The sequence below is a fragment of the Schistosoma mansoni genome, chromosome 4, assembly GCF_000237925.1.
Source record: "Schistosoma mansoni strain Puerto Rico chromosome 4, complete genome".
Taxonomy (NCBI): Eukaryota; Metazoa; Platyhelminthes; class Trematoda; order Strigeidida; family Schistosomatidae; genus Schistosoma; species Schistosoma mansoni.
The window spans coordinates 17,617,002-17,639,196 of NC_031498.1; the positions used below are offsets into that span (position 1 = coordinate 17,617,002).

The following is a 22,195-nucleotide window of genomic DNA, read 5'->3' on the forward strand; positions in this document are numbered from 1 at the left end:
CTTGTAACTGACGATCACCATTATCTGTTCTCTGAGCTGGAATACTAAGATACCCACCTAAATTTCTTTCTGTTTGGTTCGAGCTACCTACGTGGGCATCAAAGTCACCTGCTACCAGTAATAAGTTTGAGCGTTTAGCTTTTTGAAAAAGTTTAGAGAGATTTCTGTAAAAGTCATCTTCCACTTCATTAGAGATGCAGCCAGTAGGAGCATAGGCAGAAACGATGAAAACGTAACGACCTATGTCCCTACCCTTCCGAGATCTTATAGAGCCGTGTAGCCGAACAGCACATAGGCGACTGTTAACGGAGATACATTCTAATAGTGCTTACCCTGCCCTCGTACTCAATTCAGTGTTATGCTTACACCCGCCAGTTCACGAGAGAGTTGAAAGTCGGTATTAAGGAACAATAAGAATTGAAGAGGGAGATTGGTCATGAATACAGTGATCTTGAGTGCTGTGATAGGTATGAGGGTAGTTATCACTCCCAGGTTGTCCACACAGTGGGAGGGTTCTTCTAGAGGTACTTGGAAATACAATTGGCTTAGGAGTGATCCCAGTTATCTGAGAGTGTGACCGCAGTGCCTAACGGACAACTGCTTGAGGTCGGTCACACACGACCTTTTGTAAGTAACTTTCGTGTTAGCTCCGTGCTTGTTGTAACATTACCCCCGGAGACGGAAATCCGTGGGATAAGGTGAGGTGTGCATTTATAGGGTAGGCCTATTCTAACCCCACTCCTCCTTGTGGGAAGGCAACATCGCTGTTATGCTGGTTGTCTGAAGCAAACACCTTACTGTTGTTACACATCTGTTCAATCATCATTGCGACTTCGCCCTTAAACCCTGATTTTGCTGTTTTTAGTCTTAGCACTCTTCAACCGACCTATCTGGCATGGAAGGACCTTGAGGAAAGATTGTTCTAAAGAGTATAACTCTAATGGTTCATCACGACGGGCAAGCCCGACCACCACGTCAAGGTAGCAGCAACGGTCGAAGTACACGAAAGTGGCCCCTAACCTATATTATTATGCCTCCTCCCTTGCAATTTATAACTCCATCACTTCTAGTACAGATGTAGCCTGCAATTATGTGGGGACAGTCTATATCTACGGTGAGACAACATTCTTTGACAACAATTATTTCGGGACCTAATTCATCCACCATCAAACTTAGCTCAGAGCTTTCATTTCCAAAACTATGAGAGTTCGTGCAGGACATATTTAGTGTTTCTAGAATAACTTTTCTTACCCACATAAGTCTCCGAATTATAGGTTTACAAGAACTGACCACCGAAAGACCCTAAGTCTTAAGGTTTGTTTTGCCATTTAGTTCTCAAGTTTTTAATTATGTAGGGGCATTCTTCCATTTTATTCTATCTCCAAGCAACCAGTCTGGCAGAATAAGAATTACACGTTTTGTATACGTTATTCGGTGTGACATCTCTTCCTCCATAATTTCCGAGTACTAACTTCAAGATCTTTCACCGTTGGGACTCGCCTCCAACCGCTTGCCGAGTCTTATTACTTTCATGATATGTTTTTCTGAGAACTCTTCTGGCAATACTTTTCAGATGGTAGATTCTACTGAATCCAAATTGTATGCATGCAGAGTCACTATCTCTTGACTCCTTCAGACTCCAAAGAGTTGAACTTGGAACAGATTTATCTTTTTTTGAAAGTGGTGGTCATGGTTTTCGATCGTGATGTCTTGTCCTACCTGTTAACTACTGAGAGCTTTCCGTTGGATTTTCTTGGAACAGAATCGTGTGAGTCAAGAGAACTACTTACGATAATGTTCGATGAAACCAAATTTTCCCAACTACTGTAGGGTTGAATATCGTTTACTCTGCAACGCAAAGTATGAAGCCACCGAAAATTCATCAAATGATATCTGCTTCTGGTTAACGCTTTTGTTTTCACACTATTACTCCCCATCAGTCGGGGCATTCATATCGGGACGATGACGCTTTATTTGGGTCATCAGTTGCTGCTTTTACAACGTGACCATCATTCTTCAGTGGTGTTTCATTTTCAGTTGTTTTAAGGGCGATTTGTCGATTGCAATTTGCGAGTTCGGGTGTTTGGCATATCCCGTAACAGCACTTACGACGCTGACACATTCTCTGTTGTTAGTTCCCATATCACCAACCCAACCCTCACCAACTTTTTTGTTGACCAACGGCAGAAGGCTAGTTGCTTCTTGGATCAATAATGTCTTGCTCGAACAACAAAACATGCAAAGCCAGTGAGAGTTAGGCGTTGAGCACCTTTGTATGCGGTAGGATTCAAAAGAGTACACATCTTATAAAACCCCTTATTACACCACCATACTGCATTCCTTCGTACCAGGAAATAAGCAATGTGGCTGTCCATATTTGTGAGTAGAGCCAACCATCTTAAAAATGAACTAAAAGGGTAGCACCAGAATTTATTTGGAGAAAAAAGCTTGACAAGACTATGGTTTATGGACGACAATGAACGAATCTCAAGTGACCTTTAGAAATATTAGCCAATCAGTTAGCAGTCAGTATGGAGCAAAAGTATATTATACAAAACCAAGGAATTAAAATGGATACACTCCTTTTATATGGTCCAAAAACTTGTCAAGGTTAGAAAGAGGTTCAAAGGCCCTAAAATCATAATGCATAAGGTAGGGGAACTCATCCATATGGCTCCATAATAGTTGGTCTCTGGAGCCATGATAAGGTCGCAAAATCTCTCAGCCTCGACCACATAGCTTCAATATTGTTTGTGTGTACTCCGGCTGTGTAAGTTTTTCATTTTTATTATGGATATATCTCTATAATACTCACACCCCTGAACAGCCGAAGTTTCAGTAATATCTGCGATTATTTCAGCCTATGTTTGTGGTGCTTCTATCATAGAGTTTGTGGCAATTGTTATAATATGCCTAAGTCTCATTCTGGATCGAGCAAAAATTTTTTTATTCTAGCAAGCGTCCTCCTCCAACATATTTTACATCGAAGGACAACATCACGGTAAACTGCACGAGGTTTACAAGTCATTTGATTACCGCAATTACAAACGAAGGACTTTTCTAGTAGTCCCTTTTAATGTAGCCACGAGTCTTTTATTTTCGTGAATTAAAATTTGCGGGCCATGGACAAAAGTAATACCTAGCTTACAAAACAGTCTTATGAGTCATCTTGTAAGTTCAGTTCATGCAGGGTTTCCTCACCCTCTTTCAAGGAGTTTATATTTGGTCGCCCTGCAATAGAAATAAAAAAGAATCCGTTCACAACACCATACATAGTGATTTCTGCCCCGTTAGAAATGCTCTTTTTGAGCGCGTACCGACTAGAAATCACATGTTATAATATAAAGCTATTAATATCATTTAACCTTGCTGAAACATAATCTGCATTTTGAAGTTAAGTGCGGACATCAGAAGATCCCAACTCCGCAACTACTTCGGCTTTAACAACTGTTTCGTATCGCCAGACCTTACAAAAGGTGGGTTAAATGGCTCAAATGGTTATGAATGAAATAAAAGAAGCTTTCGCTTAACGGGTTTCCGTGTCTAGTAGCAGTGGATCGCCAATGCCTCCAGGCAGTAATCTAGATATATATTAACGATAATGGAGGAAAGAGAAATCAGTAAACCATAGTAAGATATGATCATTAGTGCTCAAGAATATGTCACGTTTTCTCTTAAAGAACTCCTGGGACGTCGCTTGGACTAGCTCAGTCGGCAGCGAGTTCCGGCATTTGATAACTCTTAAGGAGTAGAAGTTGTGTTGACAGTCCGTTCTGCTGTGTTACATTACCCCTTAGGTTTGTGTTGAAGCTAAGCTTAATTAAACCCCACCCGTAGCCGCTCCGGGAGCTACTACCGGTCCCAAGCCCAGGTAAAGGAGGAGGGTTGAAGATAGGGTTAGCGACCCAATCCCGTAGAAACTCAACTCGCTAGGAAAACGCCAACCAGAAAAATTTATTCAAACTACTCAAACTCTGTCCTGACAGTTGAAGGAATAATTATAACATCTTATGATGAAAGCTGAGTTCCTTCGGAAGTCATGAGGCCGATGCCCCTTTTAACAACCAGAGCAACAATTTTTATAGGTACATGGAATGTCCGGACAATGTGGGAGACCGGCAGAGTCTTCCAAATTGCTGCAGAAATTAGAAAATACAACCTAGAGGTGCATGGAATCAATGGAACACATTGGACGCAGGTTGGACAACAACGGCTATCTTCAGGCGAGCTTCTGTTATACTCCAGCCATAATAATAATAATAAGAAGAAGAATAAGAATAAAATGCCCAACATACACAAGGAGTGGCATTGATGCTGTCCAAACAAGCACAAAATGCACTTATAGGATGGGAATCCCATGGACCAAGGATCATCAAAGGCTCCTTCAAAACAAAGAAAGAGGTCATCACAATGAACGTCATCCAATGCTATGCGTCTACTAACGACTACGATGAGGACGTCATGACATTGGATACACTGCATCTCAACTCGTTTACGTAACGACACTCCAACTTCCAGGAGAATTCGTGGATCCTTCAGCTTCTTCATTGAACATGAATCTAAACTCTTACACGAGTAGGCTTACAAACGCAATGCGTTCAGTTAAATCTGCTCACACTCGACCTCAATCAACTGATGTTTTCGTTCAACCTGAATTACGACATAGTACACACGTCTTCGTTCGTCGAGACTCACATCGACGACCCCTCGAATCAGCATACGAAGGACCCTTCAAAGTTCTTCAACGTGGACCCGAGTACTATGTAGTCGATAAGAACGGTACGAACGATAGCATCAGCATCGATCGACTCAAAGCAGCGTACTTAGAAGGAAACCCTAGCTACGTCGATTTTCGTTCAGTACATTCGAACGAAACGGCTTCAACACTCGTAGTACCCCACACGACAGCCAATACACAACTTGATACTTCGTCAACGTCGATAGATAAACCTAAAACAACGCGTTCTGGAAGACGAGTAAGATTTCCAGAACATCTTAAGGACTATAGCACGTGGGACACAAACTTAATCTCGGATTCCTTTCGCTTTTACGCTGTTTATAAACGTATTAGTTTATTTTTCTTCCGCTCATCTTGTGTCCTTACGCAAGTACGAGTGTATTTTCGACATGCACTCACACGTTCTATTTTTCTTTTTTCCATGACGGCTGGAAAAGAACGACGAAGTTTCACAAGGAACCGAAATTTTCATTGTATTTTATTTCTTTATTGCTATGTTGTGCATTATGGTCCCTTAGTGTAGGGAAAGACGACCAGACGCTGTTAAACGAAGCAAGCTATCAAGGTGTGTTTACCAACGACAAACTCGTTGGGTTTAAACTTCTGGCTGGTCACGTCTTAGGGGCATCACTACCTCACAAGTGGGGGAGTGATCTGTAGCTGTAAATAATTCCCCAAAATCAATAGCTCATTAAGTGTTCGACATAGGATGCTGACCACGTTGTTTAAGTGGAATTGTTTAACTGAAGGCTTTCGGTCATGCATCCAGACCAGATCACGTTTCGACTCGGCGTGGCACACAGCTCGTACGTTTCACTAGCTAGCTAAGAACGAACGCCTCTCGATATATTGGTAACGTATCAAATATATCTTTCCTACCTCTTCTCGTCTGACTTCTGATTTCCATTGGGCAGAAGAAGTTTCGAATATAGAAGGTGCTACTGGTCGCTAGTTGTCAAACTAGAACAACAGCCGTATCCTCAAGACCAAATGGCAACTCTACGGATCATTGTGGAACAATCAATTAAATGAAATTCATCACTCTACATCAACTTCATTGACTATGAGAAAGCATTTGATAGAGTCGACAGGACAACACTATGGAGTCTTCTTCGACACTACGGCGTGCTTGAGAAGATAGTCAAAATCATACAGAATTCCTATGATGGATTAAACTGCCAAATTGTGCATGGAGGACATCTCACTGACTCGTTCGAAGTAAAGACCGGTGTCAGAGAAGGTTGCTTACTCTCTCTCTCTCTTTCTCATGGTGATCGACTGCATCCTGAAGAAGTCAACATCTGGAGGGAAGCACGGGATACAATAGAAAGCTAGGATGCAGCTGGACGATTTAGACTTCGCGGATGATCTGGCTCTTCTATCACAATTGCAACAGCAAATGCAGAAGAAGACCAGTATAACAGCAGCCTCACCAGAAGCAGGTCTCAATATAAACAAAGGGAAAATCAAGACTCTCCGATACAATACAGCATGCACCAATCGAATTACACTTGACGAAGAAGCTTTGGAGGATGTGAAAACCTTTACATATCTGGGCAGCATCATTGATGAATACGATGGACCTGATGCAGATGTTAGGGTGTGGATCGGCAAAGCAAGATCAGCATATTTACAATTGAATAGCATCTGAAACTCAAAACAATTGTCAACCAACACCAAGATCAGAATTTTCAATACAAATGTCAGGACTGTTCTAATGTATGAGGCGGAAACTCGGAGAACTACGAAAGCCATCATCCAGAAGATACAGGTGTTTATTAACAGATGTCTACGCAAGATACTTCGGATCCGATGGCCAGACACTATCAGCAACAACGTGCTGTGGGAGAGAACCTATCAGATTTTAGTGGAGGAAGAAATCAGGAAGCGCTGGAGGTGGATAGAACACACTTTAAGGAAATCACCTAACCGCGTCACAAGACAAGCCCTTACATGGAGTCCTGAAGGCCAAAGGAGGAGAGGAAGACCAAAGAACACATTACGCCGAGAAACGGAGACATACATGAGAAGAATGAAGGAAACATGGATGGAACTAGAAAGGAAATCTCAGGGTTGGAGAATGCTGGTCGTCGGCCTATGCTCCATTGGGAGTAACAGGCATAAGTAAGACAGAAAGCTTAATTAGGTGTTTAAAAATATGTCCAGAGGTAATAAAGATACTTTAAACCATTAGAAGGTGACCGCTCAGACGCCTTTATTCTAATGGGTAAAGCTTAAGTGATGGGAGGCGCTTGAAGATACCGCAGGTATTGTAGTTTGACAAAACTTTACCAGCATCACCTTTAATTGGATCGTGCCCACACAGTGAAACCAAAAGTCAGAAGCGCGGAGGTTGGAAGATATATTCGCCGTAATCCATTTCTTCATTGTTTTGAAGATCCTAGATTCATGAGATTACCATCCTCTAAGTGCTTTCCCAATTTCTTCAGAGAGCATCAGCACGACTACTTGTGTATTGAGAGGAGAGCATTTTCGTCGTCATTACTGGAGTAAAATAACTGCCTTCCTGTAGTTAGTTATTCATGTAGCGTATGCTCATAGGGTTTCACTTACTTCAAACAGGGCAACGTTGTCTATTCTCGTTCCCTTCCTTTTTTGAATAACCCTAATGGTCTGCCACACTGTCCAAACATTCCATGTTCCTGTTAAAATGCTGTTCCGGTTTTCAGTAGGGATATGGGCCTCGTAATTTCCTTAAATATCGGCTTTCACCATGAAAAGTTATAACCCTTCTTTATGCAGACAATTTGACTCCCAGAGCATAGTTTTAATGAACTTATGAGTTTGTTTCAGTCAAAGAATTTTCGCAAGGTTCATTTTAAGATGTAGTGTTACTAAGTTTAAGCCCCACCCTTCTTATTCATCCAGGTTTACGACCAGTGGTAACCATAGGGAGCTCTGTGCAAAGTTATTAGGACGAAGTAGCTTCGAACTTGGGGATTCTGTCTCATCACTGTAACTTGTGAATTTGAAATAATCAACATTTGACAAACAAATGTATGGTATTGCTTTTATTTTAGCTTTTTATCGACTTTACTGAGACATATAATATCTACATGATTATTACTAAAATCAGTAATTCGAAAGTTCACCCAAGTTTATCATTTAAGAACTTGAAAATAAATGTCAAAACTGTGCGGACCAATCACTATTTTTTTATAGCTATTCGACGTTTAATACAATCATGTAAATGGACATAATTGTATATTCATTTTGGAACATGATATCCAAGTATGCGTGGGACTGTCAAGCGCACTGGTTCAATTCTCTTCGTTAACATGTGCTCCGTTGATTTGAATGCCTTATACGTATATCTTATCACTACTCCCTTGTGTGGTTGCCTGCTCATTTATATTCCACTACAATAATGATGTATAAATACTTGATACACAATGACTGGTCGACTGTGTGGATAGTTTGAATTCATTTCAATACAATACAAATTAGACCAGTGTAATACATGGTAAGCAGAAATGAATTAAGGCTATATCGAGGCAATAGGCACAGTATGCACATATGCCAATTAGAAACTGACCAGTTGAAGTCCTAACAAATCGATGGGAAGATTCAAACAAACAATACTGAATGAATTCAGCGTAATACAGTTTTGAATTTACTTCACGATACAATTGCTGGTGATTCCAAAGCCTAGTGTCAATATAAATCCAATTAATTTATAAGGCGATCTTATTCTAATGTTAGTACAATACTACTGTAAGGTCAGTGAACTGTCGCTGCACCCTAGCTGAATCACCTGGTAGTCGGGTCACTGAGTTTCGAACAGTTTACCGATCCTTGCCAAGGTCAAGGACAACCGACGTGCACCAATGGTTTTGCACGCCATGGACTGTCACATGAGGCAGTGGTCGCATTTAGTTTTTCATGCCTACTCTTGCCTAAATATTTCTGCAATATCATTATGTTCGTTCAGTGCAGTCGTCGAAATATTCACAGTACCCGGATATGATGGAAAAGGTAATCCATATCCGGTAATAACCTCAAAGAATGATTTCGACGTAAGTTTGGAAGTCATGCCATTCCCCTCAAAATCTATTAAATCTCAAATCATCGAAACAGATGGTCTACGTTGATGGTGTACACTACCATTATCCCAATCTTGTTGTATCTATTCAATCCAACCATACCTCGGTTTTTATCACTGTTGTGTATGCTAGAGAATTCAATTACTGAAGTGCATATTCAAGAACATTTTTATTCCAATTTTTACATGATTAATCGAATAAAAAGATGACGAACATAACAAACTAATTTCAAAATATTTAAAACCAGATAAAGCATAATTTATCAGAATTAACTTGATTATAGACAATTCATTTCATTTGCGATAATAATATTATATGAGATTTCAAAGGTGTTTTCGCTGTAATATGACACTTAACAGATATTTGACTGATAATGTATAAAAGCAATCCGAAAATCATGTATTTCGACCACATATTTGACCGGTTAGTCTGCTAAGTACAATTTTCAATACGATGAAAATAACTAGATATGTCAACATGGTCAAAAGCAAAGTAGTTTCAGATTGATACAGGATTTCATCCTAGAATTTATAGAAAGAAGGATTCATAATAAGAAAACCCATCTAATTCACCACGGATCTACAAAATAGGATTAGACACCATCTGTGTCAAACAACAGAAGTGAAAAATGTAGATCTCAACAAATTACAAGTTTAATACCAACGAACTGTTTGCAGCATTTGTTATAGCAAATAAAGTTGGACTCCAGAGAAAATTAAACCAAAAATTGACATCTACGATTTTTCGCTATATGAATTTTCAATAATTATATATTTGATTAGTAGATGTGATTCGAAGAACAAGTTAAATATTCTAAAGTGCTAATGATCATATCTGAGTTCCTTTCTTACTCTACTTAGTATGACCACTAGGACTGAATGCGCTCTATGTTCAGTTTATTTTGTTATATGATATAAAGGGTATTAAGAACTAAATCAAATTAAGTTAAGCATGGCAGTTTTATGGAAAGTAAAATCTATAAAAGAGAGTTACATTCAGATAAAGGGTTGATTGTTCAAATGATTTTTCCAGTCAAATCTATTTACAGTAAAGGAACAGTGAAAACTAGAGATCATAAATATTATCATCAGTGTTGTAAATTAAATATTTAATTCAACTGTACAACAGTTCATGTGTTTTATATGTTAACAAATGACTTCCTAATCTCTTTCATATTGGCTCCACAGCTCAAGTTGACGAAATTTTTATCGTTCAATAAAGAGTAGGGATGATAACTAGTCCACCACCACAGTTGTATTTGTTGCCAGTGTTAAGAGACACCATTTTTTCACCGGATTATTAGCGAATAATTCAACACGATACCACTGAAGAAATGATTATTGATAGAAAAGAACCACTCGATATGGTTGATGTACTTCAAGAATGTTTGAAAATATCTATTCGTTTATAGTGTTTCTCATGGATGGAAACAGTTGCCATAACTATACATCACTGATAAATACGTGATGTTTTCAGTGATCTTTTACTCCTCAAACAACTAACGGTCGATCGTTCATCAAAAATGTTTATATTTCAGTCATTATTTAAAATAATTTTAGTTGTCATAAAAATAACCAGTCAATTCATTTCGGGGTAGAGTTAAATCAATAATCTAATTTGGTGAGCCGCTACCATTCTTTGACATGTAATACTCATTCACACAGAAAGTGTTTTTGAAAGCTAAGAAATCTTCTACATGAAATAACACCTAATAAAATTCACTAGGTGAATATTTTTGAAGTAGCGTTTCAAATGAAGTTTGGGTTTAGAAACAGCAACGTTAAACAATGCTTTTTGAACACTGTAATACAGTTATGGACGAAACAAAAGAAATTGAACACAAAATATTCATAATTGAGATCGTGAACACGACAGAACAAACTGAAGTAGGAAACTCGATCAAGGTAAACAAATGATCAATATATACTAAATGATATAGTTCAAATTGATGAATATTACGTGCAAATGGTCTGTTTGAAATCTCGTTCTTATCTGATTGAAGGTAAAGTGGTTTCTACTGTTTTTTCGCTGGTTCATTTTCATTGTGGGAATAAAATAAACAGTGTGCGATACATACTTTTTATCAGCAAAATAATAGTTAATTTAACTTTGGACAAGAGTAAAGAAATGATATCATCAAATATTTGTACTTACTAACTGTCCTAAAAGACGAGATAATTGAGTTGAATGAATTCCCGAGGTTAAAGACAAGTGGTGATTATATGGTTGCGTTCTACATGTCTGGTATTCATACTGTTGCCACATCCCTTCATTCTTCGTAAACACCCCTCGATAACCAGCACTACGTATTTCTTCTTGCTCACAGTCGGATGCTTTACTCACACATTCTCTGTACCGACTCCTTTGTCTGATTTCCCCTTTATTTAAAATCATACTGTATGCCTTATTTTCGGAAAAATAATTTGACGGTACCTGTTTGAATGATGAATAAAATGATCGTGCACAGGAAGACCATTGTGACCAAGACGACCAAACATTTATTGATACGGGAGAATCGCATTGTTCTCCTTTCCATCCATGGTTGCATACACAACGAGAAATTAGATGTGGTTTATTTTCAAACCATGAAAATGAAGTATCTTTAAATCTGGCTTTTGCTTCCTTGGCTGTGCCGTACTCACTCTGGCAAAAATGAATGTATTATGATATCTAACTTATTATGCGACTGTAAACTAACAGTATCTATGATAATAGCATTTTTAATAAAATTAAATCTGTCTATCTGAGGTATGGCGGTAGGTGTCAACTTTCTAGTTAGGACTTTTTCGAGAGCTACGACCCGTGATTCCAATGACGTGAAGCGATATCAGTCTTATTGGCATAATTAAAAATAAGGAATAGGAAATACGAACTGGTCTAAAACATTAGGATTTGGAAGATAGTAATTAAATGTGTTTGAGCTACTTCGACCGATTCAGGCCATCTCCACCCATAGATTAAGATTATCTTAAGAGTGGCACCCAATTAGTTGGCAACTCTTTCTACAACTCAAACCAACAATTATTAGTATCATGAAATGATAGTGTTTTAGTTTGTCTCTTCATATATCAGGAGGCATTTTATCTCGGGATAGGTGGTGACGAGAGATGGATTACATGTGTCCAGATCACTTAAACTGATTAACATTCACAGCCTCATTAGCCGATCTTCACTTTATGTATTATCAAACGTATTGCTCTTGCAATGCTTAAATGTGTTCCTATCGTAGGTGAGGCATGATAGCTACTTATATCTATCACCATGAGTAGCACACACCACAATATGACTGAATATATGATTCTGTCCATTGATTACCCTTTTGAAAGTCAATTTTCACGAGAGAATATATATATATATATATATATATATATATATATATATATATATATATATATATATTTCCATCTATTGTTCGGCAAACAATATCACCCATGATTACATCTCCAATTCGCACCTTACATGGATCTTTTCTCTATGTAAATGAAAATAAGATAATAGTAAGTTGAAATATTCTTACAAATACAATACATGATCATATTCAGAATTAATTTTGAAAATTGTCAGTAATCAAATTATTTACATTTATCTTGGTGATTACTGGGATCTTGTTAGTCATTGAAATTGTAAATTGATCAGGTTTCAACTTCAGAGATTTTTAGCCCAAATCTTGTTCATACCTACCATTTTGAAAATTTTTGTCATCAGCTTCTCATTATCAAAGCTTGAAAAACGTTTGGAGAATTATGTTAAGCATTGAGACTGAGCATATGAGGAACTGAACAAATACTTCATGGATGTTGGTAATCATATTACTAGTAAAATGCTAAACTTCAGGACACGAGGATATATTCTTGTAAAACGTATTAAATATTTTGGAACTTCCAATGAACTTCCGGTTATGTTTTCTCATCGAGCACCAACAACCGTAAAATATACGTCAAAACTTTTGGATATCTATTTTCAGATGTATGGTATCTATTACAATCTCTTAATCAAGCAAACATGTTTCTTTCGCTGACTGATAAACTCAACTGTTTCCCGTATATGACCTATTCTTAGATCCTTTTAAGCCAGTTAAAAACTACCATCTCATGTACGTGCATTCATACACATAATGATGGAGAATGAATAATTATTCATCATACTGAATACCATCTATAATTCCAGTTAATTAGAGATCAATTTAATAATGTTAGCAATGTAATTAAAAACAAAACTATTAATAACCTGTCATTGGTCAGTTTTTAGCGCACATTTTATTAACTTTATTGCTGTTATGTTTTCTCATATCAATACGACTATTCCTCATTTTATTCTATTAAAAGTTCAATGGTTCAGTGATCATTTGCATTGATGTTGGCTAGAATCTTTATATATTAACGAATATGTTAAATTATGAAGGTTTTATTGGGGGTATGAAATCTTAAATTACAAATTATGAGAACCAAATCTTTGTCGATTAGGATGATATTCTTTTGCAGTGAATTATTCAGTGTAAACACCATTGATTGAATTTCAATACATTTTTATGATATTTTGTGTTTAGGACAAATATTCAGTTTGAATGTTCTAATTATTTTTCACTATTATATAATTGGCAACCTGACGCAATTTTGATTGATTACACTAGTTCAATATTATATAACTTCGTCTGCAAAACTAGTGGTTTTACTCTCATTAGCGGGGCTGAGAAAAAAAGAAGGGTAAAAAATTTCATTCACGATACCTTATGTGGAATAAGAAATAAATAAGCTATGATGAACAATGGAGGCTATTCTTTGGGAACATTGTTTCACTTAATTCAAAGTTTGTAAAATACTAACAATTAGTTCTTTTCCTGTTTTATTCTATAAATCATAGGCTTTCGTTTGCTGCATGATTCACCACCATACTCTTTTCAATTACAAAATTATTATAATTTAAACATGATCTTTGGCACTCCATTCTTCTGCCTTAATGCCTGGTTTGGATATAATCGTATTTTTCTAATTCCTTGTATGTTGTGAACGTGTTAGTTATTTATTTATTCACATGTCTTTTCGTGTTGATCTGAATCAGAGGAAAATCAAGTAGTACGTATGAGGCAGTTACCCACGGAAGACAATGGAAGATGGTCGCTCACTATCGTGGATTGAATGAGATAAGACAAATACCATTGGATTCCATTTCAGTGGCCTGGAATTCGGGCGTTCGGGCGAGACCGAACGATCTAGGTTCCAGTCCTGCGTGCAAGATCGTGGATGGACGCTGACGAAGAGTACGATACGAAGAGTACGAAATGGTCATTCAGTGCTTCCAGGTTTTCGATGGTTGTCTAACAGTAATCGGTACATGATTTCAATGAAACTCGAGTCTCCATAACACAATACTGAGAATCAAGTAGTGTTCGACTTCTATTTCTATCCGACTTCTCAACCAATCAGTTGGTAGAATAGTATTCGTCTTCCTGGATCCAGGATCGTTTAGTCATATCGGACTCACTCATTACTGCCTTCAAGGTTGGTCTAACTAGCCTGTCATGCCAAGGCCATAAGCTAGATAGAGACGAATTCCCCCCCGTATCTTGGTGGGCTGATGTAACAGTAGAATCAAAGTCAATCAAACTAGTACCATAGCTGACGAATATTTCAGGTTTATTTTAATATCTAGTATCCTTTTTATTACTTTCAATATTTTACTATGTATGTAAATTTAGAAATGATAATTTAAAAGAATCAATAGTTAATTGGAAATACTTGATTACAATTTGTTCCATAGAATTCATCTTTACAAATACATCTTTCAGTATGATGTAATTTATCATAATTTGGTTGATTTGAATTTCTGGTACTAATTTCTATAGGTTGTACAAATTTTGTTCCAATACGTGAACAATTATTTTGTGCATAGTATATAAATTGATCACTTCTTTTTGTATCAATTATCCGTTTAGTTCTTTCAGCTTTTTGACTCCAACCATATGGTAAATAACATGCTTTCAATTGTTCTTTCCATATAAAACCGTTTGAACAATCACATTTAAAGCTTTGAAGATTTACTAAACCAACTAATGTAAATTATAAAATGTAACAAAATAACATGAGTTAAACATTTATAAAGTTCTATGTTTTGAATGGTTTCTGACTAATTAATTTACAATGTCAAATATTTTGTAATCTCCACAAAACCCCTTCTGCTTATAACCATATGCTCACTAGTGGCTGACTTCAAGAGATATTTCCTGGAGTTCTAGTGAGAAGCAGTGACCAGTGGAGTTCAACGACGTCTGTAGTGAGATAGGGACTCACTGAAGACAATTGGTGAACGGTTGCTCAGCTTCGTGGATTGGTTGGAGTTAGACATTAACACAATAGGATGCCAGCTCAGTGGTCTGTCGGTAAGTGCTCTGGCGCGAGACTGGTAGGTCCTGGGTTCGAATATTGCGGGGCAGGGTCGTGGATGTGCACTACTGAGGAGTCCCACAATATGACGAAACGGCTGTCCAGTACTTCCAGGTTTTCCATGGTGGTCTAGCTTCAATTGACTCATGATTTCAACTACGAAAGTACTGAAATCTCCACAAAACCCCTTCTGATTAATATATATTTACTAAATATCGAGGCAATCTTCACAGGGTACACATATGTCAATATGAGAGTGATCGATTACAGTTCTAAACATCAATGGGAAGAGTCGAACAACCAATACAAAAATGAATTCTTTACTGAATTGTTATATAAATGTTTCATAATAAGTATTCTTCTACAAACTGAAACTAAAGTATAAACCAGCTTATGATCACTGTGTACTAATTTCTTACATAAGAAGAACCAATTTTGTGATAGCCTGTTTCATTATTCATCCTATATCATGAAAATAAAAAAATGAGTCCATAGTACTGTTAGGTTCCTTACGATGGAGATCAATACCGATTATTTTCACATATATATCAGGTGGATTGCAAACAATAAAAAATACATGATCATGTTAAAAGCTCTATTGTGGAATCTCTCGTTTTATTTATGGAATCCAACTTCTTATTTCAAATTGTATATTGATGGGGTACTCTGTAATTGTTTGCATTTGAAAATATATACAAATCTCTTTACATTCTGTTATGTCCCGATAACAATAGTGAATGGTAACTTTGGGATCCATTTATGAACCGATATTATGCATTTTTTATCGTATAATCGCTAAATAACTAAACTTCATATTCATGTTCCCCTTATTATAAGCTTTATTTTGACCCATAGATTATTAATATACGATTTGCCGTTCTTGAGCTATCCCTAGTCTATTAATTGCTGCCTCCCATATTCACAACCACATTTGGCCGAATCTTGTACACATGTATTATATGGTATGATGTGGTCAGTCTGTTTGTTATATAAACTCAGTATGTTTGAAATACAATGATTCATACCGCAGAGGCTGTTGATGGTGTTCTGGACTTAACTGGTTGGACTAGGCAGATACAGGACCAATACGTAATCGAGACTGCTCGTACGGTTTCCATGTGTCACTGTTCCAATCGATAATTCGCTACTCTCTGATTGGCGGTCTTATCACTTTATACGTTAACAGGACATCCACTCGGTCCACAAGTTATAACACATTCCTTAATGAATATCTTAATAGCTGAAGAAATAATTAAATTAAACACTTTATTAAAAACAAAAGGCATGGGAAATGTACATTTAGATTCAGATTGGATAGCTATCTTTATGGTCCTCATGAATGTCATTCCATGAATAACATGTTCCATTTGTTTAAATCAATGTGTTTATCAATATAATAGGATGAATTTATCAATGAAGTAATTTAAACAAAGATAGTTTTATTAGGTAAAAATACTTAGCAATAGTTTTTTTTTCTTATGGGGTTTTGATTTGACTTGGGATATTCTAAATAGTCTATACACCTTAAAACATTCATAAAATAATCCTTTGTAACACTGTTTTCATTTCCCAGCCCGCTTAATCTATCTTATCAGATGAAAAGCATATTTGAAATCTTACATTAGCTCTCATTTTCTAACCTAAATCTATCAGTTTTTCCTACCAATTCAGTTACACATTGAACTGAAGAAAAAATTCGCTTAGTTCTATGCATAAATATAAAATTACCATTATTTTGTTCAATACACCGTTGTGATGAAACTGTCATAAAATGTTTTGGGAAATTACATAAACTGGTATAACGGTTTAATTCAGTTTTATGCTTAACATTAAATCCTGGACCTCCACGATATGCACATGCTTTAGGACAAAACTGATGTATATCCTGTCGAACAATTAGTTGAAATTTTCTAGCTGAAGTACTAGTACTACTATTGGTATAATCTTCATTTGAATGCGTATTAAAGTCCAACAACGCTGTACAGTAATACATTATAAATTGTATTCTTGTATTTGATCGATTAGGGATTAAATAGTCATAAAATGGTTTGTTTATTTCATGAGTTTGTAATTTTAATTTATGAAGTTTAATTAAAGTTTGATAAAATTTATAATAAAAATTGTTTGTTCTTATATGATTAGTGTTAATGAATTTTGCAAATTCATTTATATTGGCATACAATTCGATTAATTTACTTTTTCCATGACTTTCTGGTGGTATAATTATGGGATTTTGTTCTGTTCCAAAATGACCAGGTGAATAACCAGCTCGCATTAGATATTGATACTGTATTGGTATGTCATATAGAATGTTAGAATAAAAGTATTCATCTGCTTCATCAGTAGATTTGAAACCAAATGAAATGGTCCGGTATAAAATTGCGATGCACATGAAGTTTAATAGCTAAAAGTTAAGATCAAGATAATCTGTACTATTTTAACTGGATGAATATTGAGGAAGTGGTTACCTTTACAGATTACTAATATGTAAGCTTTTATTGTATAACTGGTTTGTTGCATTTTTACATTACCTTTATTTTAAGTTTCCATTAGATTCATTGACTATTACTATCCGTTTAACCATTCTTTCAATTTTTGCCAATCATTTACAGCTTGTTCTATTCTCTAACTTCTGGCTTATTTGTGTAGAAAGTATGATTTCTTATTTATTATATAATGTGATTTGGCAATGTATATGTCTGAGTGCCTGAAAACATAATAATATGGAATAGTGTGCCTCTGGAGGATCAAGATTATCTCGTCATTGTTGAAGGTTAATTGTTGTCATTCGAAGCGCGCAATCGGTTTTTCAAATGCATCGTTAAGAGAGCCCTTTCCCAGAACGATAATGTCGCGTTTATTATCGGTATTCAGTTACGCAGGGTTGGTTTATGATCTGACACTCACATACGAGTACACTGACAATAGAATAGTGATCGATATCGATCCCCAGAGATGTTGATTTAATATCTAGCTCGCTTTTAAGTAACTTTCAAATCAGAATTATGAGTTGTCAAAGACTATCATCTACTAGAAACTATTTTAAAAACTAGAAGACCAATTAGTTTCATTTTTATCGTCTCACTCTTGATTGTGCTAGACCATCCACAAAATCACCTTGTTCATCATTTTCAAAGTAGTCACAAAGGCTGGAGACCATTTCTTACACTCTTCTTTTTTAAAAACATTTTGCATTGTTTTGAACTAATGTTTTTTACTACCAGTTGTTTCGCATAGTCTTGCACATTAATATAAGCAAACATTGTAGTGATCACATTCGTTTAGTATTAATCAGACATGATTTTTTCTCATTCATGAGAACCTGTGGTTCCTTTTTCTCCATAGCAATAATATCCTTTTGTGTAAAGTCCTGAGTTTTGTCGTGATAAATTGTGAATCCATATCTTAAAATTTTCATTGTTAGTCAGTTCTTTTGCATGTTTGGAATTTTCCTTTATTTCATAATCTCATAAGAACTAAGTATACAAGTCTTATTTCATGTACATTTGAAAAAATTACTGAACTCTCTAATATGTACGTTTCTTTGTTTACTTATGTGATGATTGACAAATAAATAAGTTATCTCAGTTTTCATATGTGTTAACTATAGTGGACTTTTCCATACAATAAATCAGATTAGCAAAAGAAGTAACTAATAAGGTGACATGCAATTCGTCAACACTAGCTTATGAATAACGATTGAATCCCATTAAAAATGTAATCCTTCACGTGTTAATCAGTTTCTTCTTCGTCTTCAGTGCTACGGCATATTAACCTACATTACTAAGTATCGCTCCATCAAGACTGTTTATGACACAGTTGAGACTTTTTATTTGCTTTTCGATATAAAACAGAATAACTTCATTCCAAACGCTTATTTTTAGTATTGAAATGTGCTTATTTTATGAATATCATTACTCAAATTATTGTCTGTATGACAGAGATGGAAATCTACACGAATATTCATCAAAATCTGAACGAACAATATGACCGAAACTGGGTGCAAAGCATGTAGAAGACATTATTTGGCAGATGAATCGTTGTAATAATTTAAATTTCACTTTTTAAGGTTACTTCAAATATAATTTATACAATTAATAACAGAAAATTTTGGGCTCAAATTAAACCATTACAATGGAAACAACCATATGAAGTAAACAGACACGAAGCATAGAGTCGTTATCTCAAGTACTGTCCAGAGTGCAATTGTAAGAGAACATAATTCAACTTGAACAAATTCCGATGTTTCTTATCATTGAAGCTTACTCAAGTGAGTGAGGAGTTTGATTGTGTAGATAAGCGACGTTTTCACTGAGTTTTAACATCCAAGTTTACTAGGTATTGGAAATTTAACTTCGGGTATAGGTCAGAAGAAACATCATTCATACTTACTTTCTATATAAGCTCGGACAAACCACGAACAGTATGATGTATAGAAATACTCTATACACTAATTATTTAAACATTAATATCAATGAATACAATGATGACGTTTAATGAGATTAATTTTAATTTTGTTTATTCATTTGACGTTAATGATGATATACCTCTTAACGATGAATAGTATTGATTGGGCTTAAATTGAGTTTATTCTAAGAATCTGGTATATTTTAAGCGATTACAACTGATAACCACATTAGATTGTTTCACAGATTAGTTACATTACAACTGGACCAAGATATCACATAATATATAGCACATAAAACCTAATGTATTGGCTCAATTTTTTGAGGAACCTGTTATATTTTGTCAAGTTTTGTAATGAATAAGTTATCTAAAGTGACAGATTCCATGAAGTTATTTTTAGATATAGTATTGATTAGTAGCTGGTTTAAAAATATTAAGTTCTACGACGTGTTGTTGATTCAAAGAGAATAATCAAACCAGTTAGGTAGAATTCAGTTATTCTACAAATATTTATTGCAAGATGAATAGGTATCATAACAAGACAATGACATTTTTACAGAAATTGTTGACAATTTGAATAAACTTACCTTCATACTGTTTATTTTGAATAGAATTGGCATTAAATAAACTTAAGAAGGAATACTGAAGAGACAGTGTAGTGAAGAATAGCCAATTAAATGAAAGTTAGTACCACAAGTCGAATTCAACCGTTATTAGCTTTATCCTACCTTCAATCTGTTTATTATTTGCATATACATGTATTATGGTTTAAAAATAATTGATCAGTCAGAATTATTTGTCAATAATAATAACAATTACATGAAAATATATCGACAGGCCGATCTGAGGCGAAACACAGCATATAGATCATCCTTTCAATTAACTTATTCAAATTACATTAGTTTCAAATATACGACAGGTTATACAAGTTCTGACACATAAAGCAATTACAATTTTTATTTGAGTGACTAGTTTATTTAGTAGTGTCATAAGCCTAAAGTTGTTCGTTTGAATAATCATTGTTTTCACACCAATTACTGATACTTGCTTTATTTCTTTAGTCACAAAGGACTTGAAGTGGTGTTATGAAGTAGATATTTAAAGATCCTTTTTCTCCAGCAAAATACTTCTCAGTATATTCAGTTATCACAGATCTATTCTCTCTAAAGTGTTATGCAACTTGACTGATGGACTTAATAAACACAGTGACATTACTCGGCCTATTTCCACTAGAAAATAAGCAGATGAGTAAACACTGGACAACATAGTTTGTCAAATAACTGTCAACAGTGATTTCTTGAGAACAATAAGTTCATAAACAATTTTTAACACATATGATGGGAAGTGAAATCTAGTTCACCAGATGAACATCTATGAACTGTATATTTCCTAAATAATACATTTCACACTAATATTTTATTTAAGAGTTAATTGGAAAATAATAACGGCCAGCCAATAGAAGTTGTGAAGCATCAGTATATTTAGACTAACTAAATATGAATTCTCTGGTGAGAGCTCAGTTTACACCATCAGCTCATAGATATTCAGTCGGTCAAATGAGTGGGCATATTTATGAGTAACATAAAACTAGCTTACAGTATTTTTGTTTGAAAATCCTTACTACAGTTTTCATGTCAGTTAGTAACTGCGCCAAAATACATTCTGATAATTCAAACGATGTAAACCACTCATTAATACTTATTAAGTCAGTTCAAGTCTAAAATTTTACGCTGCACTATGTACACCAAATGATTCCTTTGAGAGGACAGATGGGAAATTTTAATGACTACGTCAGATCATAATGGAATGGAGGATAAATTCAGTGACCACATTTCGACTTCCTTAGTTGATGATTTGCCTACAAAAACACTAGTGTAATAACAGGCGGATAAATTATTTGAGAATTCTTATTTTTCCATTATCTTGAATATCAGTTTGTTAATTTAGTGAAAGATAAGTTTTCCTATCTAGTTCCTGACATCTACTTATTTAGGTTATTACTCTTATTTGTTTGAGTCATAGTTATTTCACCGGTTAAAGTTAATTTAGACAATTACTACATCAAGATCCGTTAGAGCCCCAGTTAAAAAGGATCTTTTGAATTTCCCATTTATCTTAACTAGGGCATTCGGAAATGTGTCAATCATTTAACGTACATACTTTTGCAGTTGTTTACCTTGAGTTGGTTCAATTTTATTCAATTATTTTATTGATTGTGTCAAAAATAATCAGGTAGTATATCAGCACGAAAACGACATTATTAAATTGTGATATTCCTTCTGTTATGACTTGTAATGACAGAATATTTTGAATATGAATTTGATTCGCTTATTCTATTTCATAACAAGTTATCACATATTATCAATGCGCACAATTTATGAGCGGTACGTTTTACTGGAAATTTTTAGTCTTCATTATTGTTAGACGAGTTTTACCCGAAGAAACAGTCAGAAAAAATAAAAGATAATAATTTATAACTATTGATACCTAAAGAACCACTTTGATTAGTAATATGATTCTGGTGGATTATTTCTCAAAAATTTAAAACATTACATAAGAGCAATTCTCTTTCCACGTACTGAAGAGCTTGATGTGTAGAAGGTTTA

The 22,195-nt window shown here is 35.4% G+C and overlaps 1 protein-coding gene across 1 annotated transcript; it reads right to left on the minus strand.

The window, feature by feature from the left end:
• Positions 1 to 14,516: 14,516 nt before the first annotated feature.
• Smp_155730 (hypothetical protein) lies at positions 14,517 to 20,182 on the minus strand (the record flags this gene model as incomplete). Its single annotated transcript, XM_018797019.1, has 4 exons — positions 14,517 to 14,848; positions 16,911 to 17,159; positions 17,379 to 17,586; positions 20,177 to 20,182. 4 exons carry the CDS (start codon positions 20,180 to 20,182, stop codon positions 14,517 to 14,519), a joined length of 795 nt encoding a protein of 264 aa, XP_018652103.1.
• Positions 20,183 to 22,195: the final 2,013 nt, after the last annotated feature.